At 40.1% G+C, this 17939-nt stretch overlaps 1 protein-coding gene across 1 annotated transcript; it reads right to left on the bottom strand.

The window, feature by feature from the left end:
* Nucleotides 1-3057: 3057 nt before the first annotated feature.
* On the bottom strand, nt 3058-17634 carry LOC104491907 (nucleoporin p58/p45-like). Its single transcript, XM_010134392.1, has 4 exons — nt 17437-17634; nt 11461-11559; nt 8623-8718; nt 3058-3751 (listed from the first exon to the last, which is right to left on the bottom strand). The coding sequence occupies exons 1-4, from the start codon at nt 17585-17587 to the stop codon at nt 3582-3584; spliced, it is 516 nt and encodes a 171-aa protein (XP_010132694.1). The 5' UTR covers nt 17588-17634; the 3' UTR covers nt 3058-3581.
* Between the last annotated feature and the right edge of the window lie 305 nt (nt 17635-17939).

Raw genomic sequence — 17939 nt, 5'->3', positions numbered from 1 at the left:
TGCAGCTGGGCTGAAGCTCCACGGGCACTGCAGCGGGCAACCGCCGCCTTCCAGAGCTGCGCGGCGTCGCTCCCCTCCCCAAGCCCAACTGCTGCTTTCTATGAGACGTTGTACAAATCCACTGCTGTGACAGCTGAACCATCCGTTGGTGTCTGAAGATAGTAGCCACAGTGCTGCAAGGTACTTCGTGAGAAGGAAGAGGGAAACAGCCTAACAGCAAACCCAGCTGTTAGTCCAAAACCAGCATCGTTTATTGCTGGACGTTTTTGCACATAGCCAGTGCTTTGCTCTTAAAACTTGAGTAAGAGTTTCAGGGAAACGAACTTTTACAGAGCGTACAGAATTTACACTCTACAGTACAGAGGAGTTTTTCTATTAATTTCTCACCAAGAACCTACAAGGTGCTTCCTTTGTACCTTCTGATGAGGCATTCCAGGCATTAGAACCAGTAACAAGAACCGACATGACTGAGTCTGGACTATTTCTACTAACATGAGTAGTGGACTGGAGATAAACCCAAGAATTACCACTGATGTTAGTGGGGAAAAAGGCCACTAAACCTGCTTTTAAAAAACTATGGTCTAAAAGCAATCAAGGTTTGCAAAGCAGCTGTTATGAATATGGCAATGGAGGGGGTGCAGCTGGATTTGGATTTTCCGTGGTGAGGAAGAGGTACCAGCCCTACCCAACTCCACCCGACCTCCCCCTCCTCCCTCTCTCTCTGCAGGAGGGGCAGCGTGGCAGCACGCAGCTAGCCAGCCTGGCGGGACAGAGGCAACGCGGGCGCACGCGAAGGGCTGAGAGACCGGGCCAGCAAGAGGTTCGTGGAGCGGCCTAAGGCGTAGCTCTCCTACCTCCTGCTCTGCTCATTGTAGGGGCAACAGCGATGACAAAACAAGTTACTTCTAGTAAAAGAAAGATGTTACATAAGTAAGTTTACACCACTGCTGTACAACAAGGTGCAAATTAGCAGAGAACCCTCTTCTACATATGTGACTTGATCCTTCCTCCAGTACGTATTTTTCTTTCTTTACAGAACGAATAATCCAGACTTGATTTCATTTCATGGTGTTTAAGTACAGGTCAGCTTCTTAACCTGCCATGTAGAAAACCAAGCTACACCTTGAATGCATTTGTATTTTGCTCTCTAATTATATTACATGTCTTTAAACTGGGGGGGGGGGGAAAAAAAAGTATATTTGAAACAGTGTATACACTGATCCCTGAAAATCATCGCTAAATTCAACCACCCAAGTAATATTCTGGGAATATAATTACTTCAAATCCCATTTGGACTGTAGTTTGTGCTCCAGCATGTGATTAATCTGTTATGCAATCACTTTTCCACTCAGGTTAAATTAAGGACGTAAGTGCTGCCTGGATATGAAAAGGAACAGACCACAGGTACCCAGGCGGCTCAGCCTGCCGCTGAGCTCCCAGAGCCCTGTACTCGGTGCCGTGCCGCATCACAGCACGATCCAGGTTTATGCAGTGTGCCGCGAAGAGATTCGAGACCAAGCCACGATACAGGGCCTGCCTTCACCACCCCCCTTCCATCCATAGAGCTAGCCCTAATTTCAGCAAGAACAATTCTGCACTGTATAGATTATCACAAAGACACCTGTATGCATCAGCTGGCAATGGTTTTGTGCCTCCTGCACCAGCAGGAAATGACCTTTCAAAGAGGCAATGTGTTACAAGGCTCACAGCATTACTGTTTTATTGTTTGCACAATGGTAAGTTGCACATATGGACAAACAGTACACATTTAGAATTAGTTTCACAAATTAATACATTACAAGAGTCCAGTGGTTTAACATATTCACTATTTAAAAAAAGCAATAACAAAGGAATACAAACAGTACGGGTTTGACTGCAGCCCAAAAGAAGTTTAAAAACAGGCTGAAATCAAAATTAACTATAAGCTTTATCTTGAGACATAAAAAACCCACATTATATCCCTTCCTAAGAGACAGCTCACAAAGATGCAACAGCATATAAGTACAAAAGTGAAGAATTCTGTGCTCAGTTTCCCTTAATTTTATCAGATCAAGTGACAAACTGAACATCTGTCAGAGCAACCACTGCTGAATGCAGACAACATTTCCAAAACATACAAAATGGTAATAACACTTTAACGATAAAAAGTAAATGACCCGGTACTAGAAAAATCTTACGTACTGTAATTGTTTTAGAAAAAAAAAGGTGCCTTTGTGAAAATGATTGTGAATATTCATTTGATGCGTGTTATATACAAAACATCTACATAAAAAGCAACTCAGCTCCCAAGTTCCTTGTTCCCATTCGACCCGTTAGTCAGCTGATCTACTTGTCCTCCTGAAGACGGTTTCCCGGCTGTTTCTAGTGCACACCAGACTGGAAACGCAGCACGACGAGCTATGATGTTGTAACGCACAGGATTCGTAACTACGGTGGCAATAGCTGTAACCTCCAAATGACATGATTTTCCTCCTCCGCTCTTCAGCAGCGGCTCACTGCACTACACCTCGTACTGAGAGCAGACACATGACTGCTTTGAGGTCAGTGCTAGTGGCACTGACAAGAGTCAACCGCAGCGAGTCAGCTGTGTTTTGTAACAGCTTTGTTGGGTTTCCATTAGAATAGCCTGTCCTACCCCCAACTGCAGGGAAAAGCTCACCTAGCCTGACACCCCTCTACTTGCACACAGACCTTGCGGCATCCTGAGCTTTCCACGGAAATCCTGCAACGCCCCTCTGTTCAGCTCAGGAGAAAAACCACAACCCAACCGTTTGGGAACACTGCCCATGAAATGTCTCTGTCAAAATCAGATTCTTCTTTAGAGCTGGCTGCCGAATGGGTCAAGAAAAGAGTTAAAAAAAAAATCCAGCTACTAACCACTACTTATGAAACAGTAAACACTGTATTTCAGCTGGTCTGAAACAATACAGCACAAGCAGCAATGATGACCAAGCCTGGGAGCCACAATTTGAAACTCCTAGGAACATCCAGATATGGGGCCACAGGGCAACATGGAGAAACAGAACACAGAGAGAAAAGGAGACCTGGTGATAGGGCAAGGTTTGCACATCTGTATTATACATATATATACACATACATACGCACACAGCTGTGTGCTCTGTACTGTATATATTTACATCCATATACATAAAACCACCCTGAAGTAGATTTAAAGGCCATATCCAGGAACAGAAGATATGAACTCTAGTATTTGTACTAGAATATATTTTATCTGTACAAAAACCCAAATATGCATATATTCATATGGTATAAAGCTTATTAACAAAAAATATTCTGCTACTAACATCAGGTTAAATAGATGGTTTTACAAGATTCTTCAATAATAATGCAGTATAGAACATTTCTAAAACTAGGGCCAAAAATAAAAATACATAAACAGGTTTCTATTCACAAGAAAATAGCTGTTCGATATTATTTCATTTTGTATTTCAGACTAGGGAAAAGTAGCAAAATCTTTATAAATCTCCTGGGATGCAATTTAATGAATGTATCAATCTAGAAAAATAGACTTTTCAGATGAACAAAGGTGATTCACTTCCCCTTCCCCTACAAGGGGGTGCCTATCTTTTCCCTCTCTTGTTTCCAGCTGGAGGTTTCTTCAGCTGAAGCAGTTGCCCTCCTGTCCCAAAGCCTGCAGAGGCAGGATTAGACACCCCGAACGTCAGGCCAGCTGATGCTGTGATGCCAGGATTGCTGAAGTTAAACCCAGACGTAGTCGAGCTGCCAAAGCCTTATGTGGGAGGGAAAAACATTTTGAAATGTAAGTTATATCAGGATTGCAAGTTTGTTCTCCTCGGAGTTACGCACACCAGTCACTCTACTGCCAGCATTTGTAACACCCTGTACCAGCACGGTTCTACAGCAGTACGGTACACCGCTAACCCACTAGGATGCTACAGCCCTACCAAAGCGTCTGCCTCGCCGAAGGGGAGCCACTCCATCCTAGAGCGGGAGCCTGCCATCCCCCCGTCCGTACAGCAGCAGCACCCCGAGCCCCAAAGGAACCGAACAACAGAGGAACCGTAACTCCTCGAGTTCTCAGTCTACACACGTAACGCACACCGAGGGTGGGAGGAAAGGCAGAAGAACAAGCGCCTGTGGGCTGCTCTCTTCGCCCGCAGCAGGCACCTGGCACAGCTGGCGCTCCAGCCTGGTGCTGTCCTGACCAGGCCACCCCTGCCTGTCTTTGTAACGTCCGTGGCACAGAGCACGCCTTAAACGAGAGGCAGAAATGGCTCTAAATCCTTGCTAAATTCTTGGCGTTTAAAAATTCTGAGAACAAAGCCTTGGAAAAACTGAACGACTGGGTGAGCAAACTGTGCTACTTTAACTCCTCCATCGTCTTGCATCAAGGTAAACAAATGGGACCTTCCGTTCAGCTGTTAAACAAGATCATGAGGAACATCCACCTGCGGCTTTCAGCATCAGGAACACCAGCTCACTTTTCTTTGAGAATTTGTATCAGTTATGCACAACAACTTGGATAACAACTGAACATACTACAGAAGGCTAGAAATTTCTTAAATATTAATAAGAGGCAGAACTTCATAAACTCCACTTTTTGTTCTCTCAAAAAAGCAAGCCAGGTAACCAATCATCCAAAACAACAGGTATGACATGAGCAAGTTAAGCCTTTAACAAACAGTTTCATACAGATTGCACATGGAAACCTGTGAACAAGTAAAGTATTAAGAAAAAACAGGATATTCCCAGTATGCATTACTTAACCCAGTTTTGTTAGTTCTCTATTAGACAGTTAAAGGAATTATTTGGTCACACTGGTATCTTCAACTCAATCCCTAAATATTTTTAAAGCACAGAAATAAAAACCCAACTGGTTGTCTCATCAGAATCCCAAAGTGGTTCTCACAAGCCTGAGGTCTTCTGTTCTCTCATTTGTTACTGAAGCTTTTTATCAGGAACTAAACGTGAAACTTTTCCTCCTACAATGTCAGGTCCTGGGTTACACACATCATCTTGTCAAGAAAACCCCCCAGTATCTACATTCCAGTAACTGCAGTCCTGCAACATGCACTGTCAGTGTAATGACTGTGCAGATCTAGAGCGTGACTAATGATGTTGTTCATCTGGATCTTGTCTGAATTTTATGGACTAATTTATCTCTCATCCTAGGGTGGAAGAGCTGAGGTAGGTGCAACTATCTCTTCATTTCCCGGCCAAGTCTAAATCCCAAGTAAGACTTTTAGAAGAATAAACTTGTTCTTCATCAGGGAGTCTCATGAATGAAAAAAACCCCTTAATGACCAAAACTCTTGCTGGTAAGTTACATTTTCAAGTATGTATCTGAGGCGACAGGGAAGCATTGCCTCCTACAGAACACATCACGGGTGCCATGCGTAACAGAGCTGTGTGAGCTCCGCGGTGCCAGCAGTTTGGGAGGCGCGGGTGAAGCGGTCATGAGCTGCCTCCACCCGGCTGCTCTGAGACGCAGGGTTTATGTTGCAGCATGCAGGGAATGCAGCCTGAGCTTTAGCTGAGTGACGTTAGTTGAAAGATGCATAAACTGTGTGAGAACATATTTGTTAATTTAGATGTAACTTGGGACGCAGTAGCTGTTATGTCAGAAACGCCGTTTAGAACAGCCACAAAAGCGTGGCAAGGCAGAAGGGAAGTTCATCTAAATGGCTTTGTCCTGTAATGGCAGCAGAACAAGGCCAGGGCATGAAGCTGTTTTCTGAAAAGTAAACCAAACCCTAAAGCAGAACACTCAAATTAAAAATCTTCAGGAAAACACCTGGAACAAGGTGAGTCTTACTCCTGCTGCAAAGAAAGAGAATCAGTCAAGGAAGAGCAGGGAGAGAAGAGTCAAAGTCTTGCCCCATAGCTACAATGTGAGCAATGATTTCTTTCCTGAAATCACTGCTACTTCTGGGTAAACAGTTACTGTCAGGAAGTAAACGACAACCTGCCCTTCCAGGGTATAGACGTAGCACCTTCCTGAAGGACCGTAAGTACACTTTGTTCATCGGGCTTCTGCACCTCGGTCAGCCCTTTATTTAGGGAAGACAAATATCAGGTACACACCTCTCCGCAACGGTATTTTGTCTAATTTTAACACTACAGGAATAAACAGAGTTCAGCTGATCTCAAAGGCAATCTGTTCCTGCCCGCATCCTCCACACCACAGCCGGGGCTCTAGATCAAAAAGGATTTCCAGCACGGCCTCCGTATCTAAAAAGCTGCTCATATTTAGGTCCATTTTTCGGCAGTGTAGGTATGTCCAGCCAGAATTCCACCTGATTATCTTTTATCCCATGTACTGAGGCTGCTATTCTTCAATAAAACTAAGTCTCCAACACATCTCAGTTTTCACAAAAATAGTGTGGGGGCACACTCCCTCCCCTTCACATTGCATCTAAATTCAAAGGGGATTTTTTTCCTTTTGCCATCACTTTGGGAGCCTTACTGCTCTTTACGACATCTCAATCACATCAGCCTTTTCACTCTTCACAGTGCTGTGTGTGTTTCAGAGGGAAGTGTGAAATACTTGTTCCATCTCACAGTTATATGCACTGAAGTGAGAGACTTTTTTTGCCGCTTTTCATCTACTGAAACAGTAGACACAACAACTGCTCCTGGACTAAGCCCAATTTGCTATTAGAAGATGCTCAACTACGTCCAGAGGACTCAATTTTCTCTTCGAACAGACAAACTGAAATTTAGAAGAGCAGTCGTACTACGAGAAACATTTTCAAATCTTTATAAAGCAATTAAATCTAACTCATAACTTACAAACACTTGACAGAAGAATTTGAGGATCTATAATTTTCTTTCTAAAATAAGAACAAACTGATGGGAAACGTGGAGGAGACTTGGAGTATTATCTAAGCAGCCTGGAAAGACAGGGTGGCGGAACACTTACTAGACGTTAGTTTGGGGAAACACTGAAGCACTGACATCTAAACACGAGCAGTAACCACAGTGTATCACATACCCATATCCACCCCATTTTCCTAGAGCTTCCACAAGAAAAGGTTTCAGAAATGAGATACCACTACCATACGGTAATATAAACCAAAATATCATTTCAGGATCCTGCTTATCTAAGAAACAGGACACCTTCAAATTAAAAAAAAAAATTTATATATATATAACCTGACTAGTCTCAGGCATCATTCAACCCCATTTATACATCCTCAGTAAAACTAAACTAACGACCATAAGCAATCCAGCAGCTATACAGCACAGGGTTCTGCATACAAACGGCAAAGTCCACGTGCTTCTGGGCTACCAAGTTTTTATGGAGGTTTCTATTCCATAATCCCTCTCTAGTTCAGGATTTCATGACCACTTTACATGCACAAAATGACAGAAATTAAATTTAATCTTTTATATTCCTGGTTACCACCTTTTTAGCTGAGACTCTTGAGATAAATGAAAACAACGTTAATTTTATGGGGTCCAACTCCCTCACTGCTAAAGAGAGAACTGGGGCAGTGCCACCATGACAAAGCCTGGTTTGAGGCACACAGCAAAGTGGCATCTGAATTGTCTCTGCACACCACCAACAGAAGACAGACTTGCTGTTTACTTTGGTTTGATAGCTCATTAGTGGTGCAAAACTGATCCATACACCTGGTTTACTATTTTTATATAGTAAAACCTTAATTCTGTACTTTGTAACTTAGCACCTCAAAATGCTATTCATAATAGGCAATTTAATGTAGGCTCAGGAAAAACAAAACTACAAGATAAAAAAGTTCGCAGGCAGGTTTTCCACCTGTTTCCCATGTTAAAATCTAACTTGCTATGTTTGTATTAGTAGCAGTTAAACATTTTGAAACATGCTCCCAAAAGGCAATACCAGAAGACAAGAACTCCTTCAGTCTGTCACTGAAAAAAGACTGTAAGATGGACTTCAGTAAGGTATTTGCCTCAAAACTGAACTCCTATTTGGAAAGGAAATAGAGAGGCAAGCTGTGGAAGTGACCAAGATTTCAGACATCCAAGTTAGGGAGCAATAGCATTCAGCAATTTTCTCACCACAACAAAATTAAACCAAAAAAGTGAAATGAGTCCTGAGTAGAAATGATTTGGAAGTAGTTAACACAGTAAATTACGGATATAGCGAGACAATACCTGTAACTTACTATTAAAATAGAAAGGATAAGCGGATAAACAGTTTTAAGGAAACCTTCTGGGCTTCTAAAATTAATTTCACCTTTCCTTGTAAATGCAGGAAGTCATATTACTGCTACATTGCTCACAAATTTACACACCTCGATAGCTCAGTAATCGCAGAGCCTGTGCGTTAAGTACCACCTGCACTGCCGTGCCTCAGCCGGCATCGAATCCAGCCTGGTGCAGCACCAGCCTGGTGATCTGCTTCCGTTCCTCATCAGGCAGACAACGTCAAACGGAAAACATTCATGCTCGCTCAGTATCACCTGCCTACGAGACCTTTAACACAACCTAAAAGCTTCTCTGAAGATGTGTATTTAGCACATAAATAGTTGCTGTAATGGTTATGTACACACACAAGGTTAAGCACATTTGTGTCGGCAGCTTTCTTAGGCCGAATGCAGCAGTTCGATTTTAACATTTTTAAGATAAACTTGAATTCAAGAGAAACAAACCAACCTGCACTTAGACTTCCTGATGGTTTACTCGTAGTTCCAAACCCAAACGACGATGCTCCTGTGGCACTACTTCCAAAGGCAGAGCTACTTCCAAATCCTAGTAGAATAATAGTAAAGACATACAACAACAAAAAAAATTACAGACACAGCAATTAAAGACACAGGTTTTGGGTGAGTACTCTACAACCAAATATAATTCTAAGCATTATTTGGTAAACAAATATTAAGACTATTGCCTCAAGAGTATGTTGTTCTCAACACAGTATCGCAGTCAGAAAACAGTGCGAACAGGAGAGCACTGGAGAAAAACACCTCCAAATTACAAAGCTGAGTAAAGGAAAAGCTCTAGAAACAGGTGAAGTAAACGATCAGAGTTTACAAAATTGCTATTGACCTGCAATTAAACTGGCAAGAAAATGGTAACCACATGGACCAAAACTAATAAAATTCAAACACAAGTTTTATGAGCTCTATTACAGAAAGCCAGAGTCTTCACCCATGACTCTAGAAGAAACATTCTCTACAGTTAAAACAGAGTAAACACTGCCCTGTGTTTACATTTAGCTTATTTTAGAGTCTTTTCCCCCAACCCCAGGGGATCAGCTTTCTCTAGGAAACAACAACATAGCTTAAATGCAGAATAGAAACAGAATTTCACACTATTCAATGGGGAAAATCATGGTCTAAAGGCCAGCCATAAACAGAGCTGTAATAAAACTCACTCTATTAATTTTGTAATTGGCATTTATAATTTCATAATATATTTCAATATTTCAAGCTGTGTTATATGAGATCACTTCAAATTTTCAAAGAAAAATTTGATACTTGCATTTGAGATAAGAGCCTAGACAAAAGGAACAGCAAGAGAAATATATTCTGATTTTAGCTGTCTCAAGAAGTTTTCAAAAGGAGAATAGTATTTGTATTTGAGGAAATTCTACCCCCATCTTAGGTTTCAGGTGCCAGGGAAAATACTTTTATTTTACTGCAAACAAAGCCTTTCCCATTCCTTTACAGAGATAATTTTTAGATTTTAAAAACAGTAAGGATTGAACACACTGAAACAGTGTTCTCTAGTCTTCCACAATTTTTAAATCAAAGAAGTTTTAAGGGTATATAACAGCAAGTATCCTTCGAATGTAAGGTAGTTTAAATAGACTTTTTTGCCCTATCCAGTCTGAAATGAATTACCAATGGTCAGGCAAGGTGTCTGCAAATATTTAACAGAGCACAGGATCTATATGCTGCATCTCTTATACACTCAAATGCAAAATCCTCTGTTTATCACTGACAAAATCCACGGAGTATTTATCATGGAAAGAGCAAATTTCCCCAGTTAAAATGATGTTTAAAGACTATACATTAACAATCGTCCTGTTCAAAAAACCCCCCAAGATTTAAAAAAAACCCAAACCCAGCAGCATTCATTCTGCTAAGCTGTTTCCAAGAGCACACCTGCAGGGTGTATCCCTGTACCATTCTACACTGTCCTCTTGATTTGTCAAAACATTTTTCAAATTAATACAGAATTGATGCAATGCAAGCAAATGCCTTCCTAAGAAGAGAACTAGCAAAAGAAGAATGCAAGTTAAGACAGAACTAGTAGCTAGAACTTAGTCTAGAATCCCTTGGGCTGAAAAGGAAGAACTTTCTGGTGGTTTTTAAGGCTTTTAAAGCATTGTAAGAATGACCTGGTAATTCAGAAGTACTTTCTTTTTAGCCCACTACCGTTTGTTATTTTTCCCGTTTAGGTATACATTCTTTTATCTGAAAAAGCTTAAAACCTGATGAGAAAGGACACCGGTAGAGTTAAAGATAATTTCAAGATGATCGTTTAGGTAAAACTGATGTAACGTTCAAGGTTTCCAACACTGAGGGATGTTTAAGTATTTTAAATACGTTATAACACTGCACCACATGCTCAGCTCAGTCGAACGCAGGGATGTGGACTGAGGCTGCAGAGGACAGGATGTAACAGGAAAAAACACAGCACTTTTGTGTTCAGTAGATGTAACAATTTTCTTTGCAGATCTCAGACAGGAGCTTCAGAGGACACAAGTGTCTTTTGACCTGCACTTCAGGAAGCCCCGACCCACACGGATAGGGAACTGCCATGCAGGTTAGATTCTACTTGTAGTTCTTCTACTGAGAATTCAATACATTTAAACGGAAAGGTCCACACGAATTCTCTTTTTTTTTATTACCACCTATTCTTTTAGAGTCATGTGTCCTCTTGGAATATATTCCCCATGAGCACTCAACATTTTGATAAGTATTTTTCCCTCACTTTCAAATGCTGCTTTTTCAGCTTGAGAAGGGATTTTTTTTTTCACCTCTGCACGGAGGGACAGAGTGACCACTAAAGCAAATGTTTCAGCAAGCAGGATCCCAGAACTGTAGGAATTCTTTAGCATTTACTCTTTTCTTAATCTAAGAAGAAATGGCTTCCCTACAATTCAGTTGTACATACAGATGAAACACTCAGAGGGATTAGCTGCAGCACGATTAGTGTCTGACATGTCTAACTTTCACGTATGTAAAATTAAGTCAAGTTGTAGATACAAAGGGATGTACTGGACATAGTTCCTAGCTTGTAAGAATAGAACTTCCAGATGTTTACTTTGTTCTGTTCTTCCTGGGTTTTCACTGCAATGGCTTACGAGCCTTAGTGTTAGCCTTAGCCACTCCTCCTGCAAGACACGAGGAAGCTGGGAAAGCACAGACTGCCAATTGTAAGGTCTTTCTCTGAAACAATCCTCTCAGTGGAGTTATAGGTGTGCAAGAGATCCAGATGTGCTGTATAGTAATTAAATGAAAGATTAGAAAATTTAAAGTGTACCTCCAAGGCTTGAAGAACCTAAGCCACTTGATTGCAAGCCAGTGCCAATACCTGAGCCGAATGGCGTTCCAAAACTAACTCCCAGAGATGGCTGTGGCCCTGGTATAAAAAAAATGAGAACAAACTTGCCTTACTCTTTCATAGTAAAGAGGTCCTTTATTTATTTATTCAAGTAGTTGATAACGTGAACATCATTGCTTTCAACAAATCCCATTACGAACCCAAACTTTACCTCGAAATTCCTCAGGTAGTAACCGTTTGCCTCTACATCTACCCGGTAAAAATCTAAGAAAATTAGATTGTAATTAAGGCGAAACTAGTCAAAGCTAATCAAAATATTAAATGTTCTTATCATGTTAAAAGTTAACCAGTCTCACCTGAAACTGTAAGACATTACTCAACACCTTGAGAGAACTCATAGGTAACAGCATTTTGTCATCTGTACTAATGGAATCAGAGTAAGGGAAAACCTTCAAATTAAAAACAAGAGAACTGACACTAATGTAACTACAACTATACTACCATAAGTTAATTTCTTTAATAACAAGAGTCTTCAAAACTGCTCAAGTATTCCATCCAAATTTAAAGCAGAACACTAAGATAAAAAACAAGACAATGACTTTATTTTATTAAATTTATTTATCATTTTTAAGCAAGTCAATTACACAGTAACATGACAATTCAATTCTTTTCCACACAAGTGATAACTGAGTTCTGTTAAGCTCTGCTACATAACACCATTCAGTAAGGTAAACTAATCAAACCACCTGTTTAAATAAACATTTACAAAAGGCACAATTCTGTGTACCTTAATGAATTAGATACATTCAAAATTTCAGAGTCAGAGTTGGTTCCATAATTTAAAAAAGCTGACAGTACTTTCCCTGCATATCCACACTACGATGCAGGACTGTCAAAAAACCACTTTCAGTCTGCCAGGATGAGATTTACAGCCTCAGTTCCTTTTTTTTTTCCTTCACCTTGGGGAATAAAGAATCAACTTGCTAGCCCATTACTAACACATTTAAAAATAATTAATTCTGATAAATAATATATTTTGACAGTTTTCACAGTACAATCTAATATTCCTGTCTTTTTCAAACAGTTTTCAGTGCACTAGTTAAAAAAGTTTAACCATTGAAGATAAAATACAGTGCCAAACTCTTAATCCACAGACATTCCCACCATCCCTCAAGGTAGCCTTCTGCATCTTTGATCGTCCTTTGTGTACTGTATCTCTGCAAGTAACGATTTATTAAAATATTACTATAAAGCTCATATGACTTCAGTCTTTCATAAAATATCACCACACGGGCTTATTTTCATTCCAAATTTTTCTTCATACTACAAGGTTTCTTGTTACTAATACCTAGAGTTTTAAAATGTAAATATTTCAAGCTTTTAAAATCATTTCAGTATTTGAAGATTTAAACGAAAAATCATTCTGAATCAAGTGAAAGGCACTGTATATTGAAAAGTAATATTTTTGCTAGGAACACAAAATTCTGAAGTGATCCAAGCTGAATGAGATCTGTATACTCGAAGTAGTGTTAAGCTAAATTTTAAGGGCAACTAAAGTTGTTAGCTTTCAGTCTCTGCTTAGCAGGGAATAGTTGGGAATCCCAAGCTGTTTGCCCAACTAAAAAACATATATCAGATATTGTAATAACAATTTTTCACATGAAATTTCAAACTAAATTTGTTTACATCCAGTTTAAACACTGATACATCTACCTAGCAGCTCTTTAAAAATAAGAAATTGTTATCAATAAGAAGAAACAAAAACCGAGTCAGATAGCCATCCGACAAACTAAAAGAAGCCCCAAGCACAAATCCAGTTCCTTCTCAAGCACACAGGTTTCTAGCGTGGAGGAGGCACAGTTAGTGGAAGACCTTAAACCAAGACACTACGGTCCTCCAGGCCAAGCTTTTTACCGAATGCAACATGCATTTTAGAGCCAGTAAAAATCATTACTCCAAAGCGCCTCCGATTACCTAAACCAGGATCTTATGCCTTAGGCTAACAAGCTTCTCACTGAGCAACAGCATATGATATTTGTCGGGTTTGTACCATAACGGTCTGAAGGCATCATCATCACTTGTAAGTAAACATAATTTTCAACTGCAAAAAACCCCCAGTAATAAAGATTCTTTGATGCCAAATGTACTAGCAAAAATTGGCACTTCTGGCTGTTACAGGTACAAGACAAATCCATTACAACAAATATTTTAACGTTTTAAAACTCGATATATATTTGCCCTGCAGAGCACTTCAGTTTAAAGACTGAGACCCACTACAGAGAGCCCAGACAGGTCAGCCAGGTTTCCCAAGTGACACGCTGCCATTTCTTAAATCACAGATGGTGCTAACAGCGAACATATTTAGTGTCACAACTTAGATCTGATGGACAAAGTAATACCCCGACTAATTTTAACCAAGGTTATCATCAAATTACACAATAAGAATTTTAAGTGCTATAAAGATTACACTATCTTCCCCATTGGCACTTCAGTCTCATCTTGAGTCAAGCCAAAACGTAACGAAGGGTGCCAGCAGCTTGATAACGCTTCGACTAACTCTGCACTGCACCAGTTAAGGAGAGAGTACCTAAGTTGTTGGGGAGTACTTTATGTTTAGAGGAAGAACGGTGCTTGAAGAAAACTATTTCTTCAAGACAACTTAAGCCTTACCAGAACACCGTCAGTTTTGGCCTCGATGCATGCCCAGCTCTCAGCTCACTAGGCTCCAATTTCCCTTCAAACCTTTTATGTTAGCCCCATCAGTAACAACAGGTAGACTAGCCACCATCATTTTAACTTCCACGGTGTTTACAATTGCCGAGGGAAGGTGCAGGTGAGGCAGTGGTTACAACTCCAGCTGCTACTGCCCAAAAGCACGACCAGCCTCACTGCTACCAATACAGCTGTGCTCAGAGCAAAAGTGCTCATCTAGGGAGAAAGGGTGTGTGCAGACAAACTGACACGTAACTGTAATAACTCTAGCTTCAAACAATGCACAGAAACTGTGCTTCAGTGTGCACACCACAGTCCTGGTGTCCTGATTATCCAGCCCAGGAGACCAGTGGCGTGTGTCTTTGCTCCCATTCTTCCATATGGCCAGGATCCACTGGCTTTATTTCAGAAGCCAGACGTGTCTTGACATACAGAAAGAACATAAACAGGGTGCATACCTACACCCAGGAACTGGGGAAACATTCCCTGATCCCACAGCTTAGATGTAGCTACTAAACATTTGACTTTTGAACACAAATTTAAAATAAATTAGTATTTATCTTTTTTCAGAGAAAGAACAGAAACTAACTCTAAATTAATCTTGTGAAACAGACGTAACCATGTAAACATCAAATATTTCCTTAAAAAGGGACTAACCATTCTGATCCCCCAATACTAGAGTACCATATGTTAGATTTTAGTCAAACACTTTAAAGACCAGATTAATTTTGGTTTATTCTTAATTTCAAGAACAGCAACAGCAAGTTACACAGAGACTCCCTCTCTCCCCTTTACATACACCTCATTTCATTTTTTCCCCTCTCATAACCTTCTACTACCCCTCATCTATCCCACTCTTCAAGATCTAGATATTCTAAAGAAATATGGATGATTTTAACTTCTAGCAGATAGTGTGTGAAATTCATAAGACAAAAGTTAAAACATGAAAGCATTTGCAGTTTTCCTGAAGCAATGGCCATCTGAAAACTCAAACAAGTACAAGGAAATAAGAAGACACAATCTTTAAATTAAAAGATTCCTGCAAAACAAAAACATAGATTCTTCTTCCTTTTCCACTATAAGCAAGACAAAAAGTGGCAGCTTTAATCTGGAGCTGCGAAGTTTCAGGTAAGTTGTTGAGAAAAAGTCAAGCACTAAGATCAGTAATTTAGGAAAGTTGTAAAATTTTCCTTTGTAGCAAGCTTTTACAACTTCAAGATCTCTCTGAAATAATTTAGGCCAGATTAATTCTGCTTTTGAGCTAGAGGAACCGAAAAGATTACTTCAAGTTCCATCTAACCCTATTTTCTAGGGGTTTTAAGTACTCTTGAAGTGCCACTGAAGACAGTCTAGCTCCATTTCTCCAGGTCTGAGCAAGTGGCATGGAGGGTAAGTGTTACAACCAAGTAATAAATTGCTGTCTACTCTTCTTGGCATGTTTGATGTAAGATAATGGCTTTGTTTTATCTGCATCACTATTGTAGTTGGCACATTTTTGGCTTCTGAAATTCTCTGCCAAATCAACCAATCAAAAAAAAACCACAATCCCACACATCTCCAGAACCAACCTACACAGACTCCCATTTACTCCTTTCACTAAAGTGTTACAAAACACCTCAGGAGTGTCGGTACAGGTCAATTCTGCCTTTCCCCTTCCCTTTCATTCCCACTCCTCAGAGAATATTCACAAAGCGATGCCCTAAGTGGCAGCAATTTACTGAAGTTATTAGCACTTTGCTTGAACCTGGACTAGGAAGAGGAAGTTCCAATCCCTCACCCCAGTTCATGAAAATGCAGGTATAATTTTAAATGTGACATCCCAGGTATGATTTTCACACAACTAATCCTGTAATGACCGTGGAGAGTATCTAAAAAAAAATGAAACGTGAGGCAAGGAGAAAGATGGAAGGAGAGGGAACTGTTTCAGCAGCATTAGGCTGCACAAGCCACACTTCTATCTCTACCAAAACCCCTGAAGTGTGACATTACATTGTCTCGTGTTTTCTGTTTAAAAAACACTTTTGCAGATGTCACTTCAAAAAGTTTCCATGGATTAACATAGCAGCAACAGGAATACTGTGGTCTATGATGAAAACTGAGAAGAGATATTTCATAAAGACTTCATTTTTTTTTTGTTGTGTTCAAAATATTTTGGCATATTTGTCTTTTAAACCCATCTCCTTGTAGTTGAGAAGGGCCAGAGCTGGAAGCACATTGTATTTTCCTTTTACGGAGTAGGCAAGGACAATCTAATAATTTTTCAGACTTAGGGTGGTTGCTGCATAGGTCTCTAATTAAAAATACTACTTCTGTTAGAACACAAGAGAAGGAAAAGGTGCTAATATCACTTTCAGTACACCCATGACAAACCTTTTATGAAAAAACAGCAGAATGAAGTTACCTATGCTTTTCATAATTTGCTGACATAGACACATATCCACGTTCAAGTAAGATTAAATGGAATTTATCTTATTTCTGTTAGTGATTAAATATTAAATCACCACTATGTTCAGGAAGTGTTGATTAGTATAACAATATCAACTAAGGTGCCTTCAGTTATTTCCTTTGCCATATGTACCCATTCTTCATCAGCAGTGGGTCACGTATTTTCTGTGTTTTGGCCTTGCTCTTACACACATGCACACACACAGAACCATTGATCCACTCAACTTTCTCTAATATTTATTCACAACAGCAGAATGGCCAGCAAAAACTCCAACATCACCCTGACAAAGGAGTTGGCTATAAATAAAAAGCCAGGCATCCATCTTCCTGTTCTACAGATGTTTGCTCCACTATCCTTCCTCTTCTACAGCATTTTTCAGTTTACAGTTCCTAACTGCGATATAAAAACGCACTATTAATTTTACATCAGAAAAAGGTAATATGCATTTAGATAGTCTCTCCTTACCGTTTTGAAATAATTTCCTATTAACCAAACAGCTCTGGAAAGAGGCTATGCTGTGTATTCAGAGATGTTACTCAAGAGTGAAGACTCACATTCCAAGGGGTTAGAACAATACAGTAAATATCACCAGTACAAGTAAATTCACAAGATGAAGTATCTGCTGTATAATTATTGCTAAGTCTACCCTGCAGTTCTCTATCGGCTATGTATCAGTAACTTTGCTCATCACAACGTTTAGATTTTTAGTCTAACACAAAGGAAGACTTCATGGAAAATTTTACATGAAAATACTATGGTTGTAACACTAATAATCTATAACTTGAATGCACTCAGACCTGTAGCAGGCTGTTGCTGCTGAGTAAGTGTTGCAGCCATCGCAACGGCTGCTGCATTTGGTATGTTGCTGAAAGGGGCCGGTCCAGTGGTAACACGTGGCGCGCTCTGCCACTTCTTAGCTTCTGTTCGTCTCGCCTCAAACACATCCATGGCATCTCCCAGAAAGGTTTTCCTGTAGCCAAGGTATTGGTCTTTGAGCATCTGAAGGGGTGGGGGAAGCCGTTTTAGTTCAGTGTATTTGACATAAAACCTTATTAAATTAAGGAAAGAGACACTGAGTTATAAATAACATTTCCTTTAAAAACAAACAAACAAAAGTATCTCTGCAACCCTGAAAAGATCTAGTCAGCCTGTGAGCACAAGAGAACTGTTTTGGCTATAGCTGGTGTGGAAGAAGTTCCTTACTGACGTTCTGTGAGGCAGTCAAGTGTAACAGGCTAACACACTGCATGGGTTCAAAACCTTCCCAAATCGGTGTCAGTCGGCACAACTCAATTTCTAT

The sequence above is a fragment of the Buceros rhinoceros genome, unplaced genomic scaffold (genome assembly GCF_000710305.1).
Source record: "Buceros rhinoceros silvestris isolate BGI_N320 unplaced genomic scaffold, ASM71030v1 scaffold37614, whole genome shotgun sequence".
In the NCBI taxonomy this organism is placed as follows: domain Eukaryota; kingdom Metazoa; phylum Chordata; class Aves; order Bucerotiformes; family Bucerotidae; genus Buceros; species Buceros rhinoceros.
The sequence above is the reverse complement of the archived record's forward strand: the minus strand, read 5'-3'. Positions and strand labels throughout refer to the sequence as shown.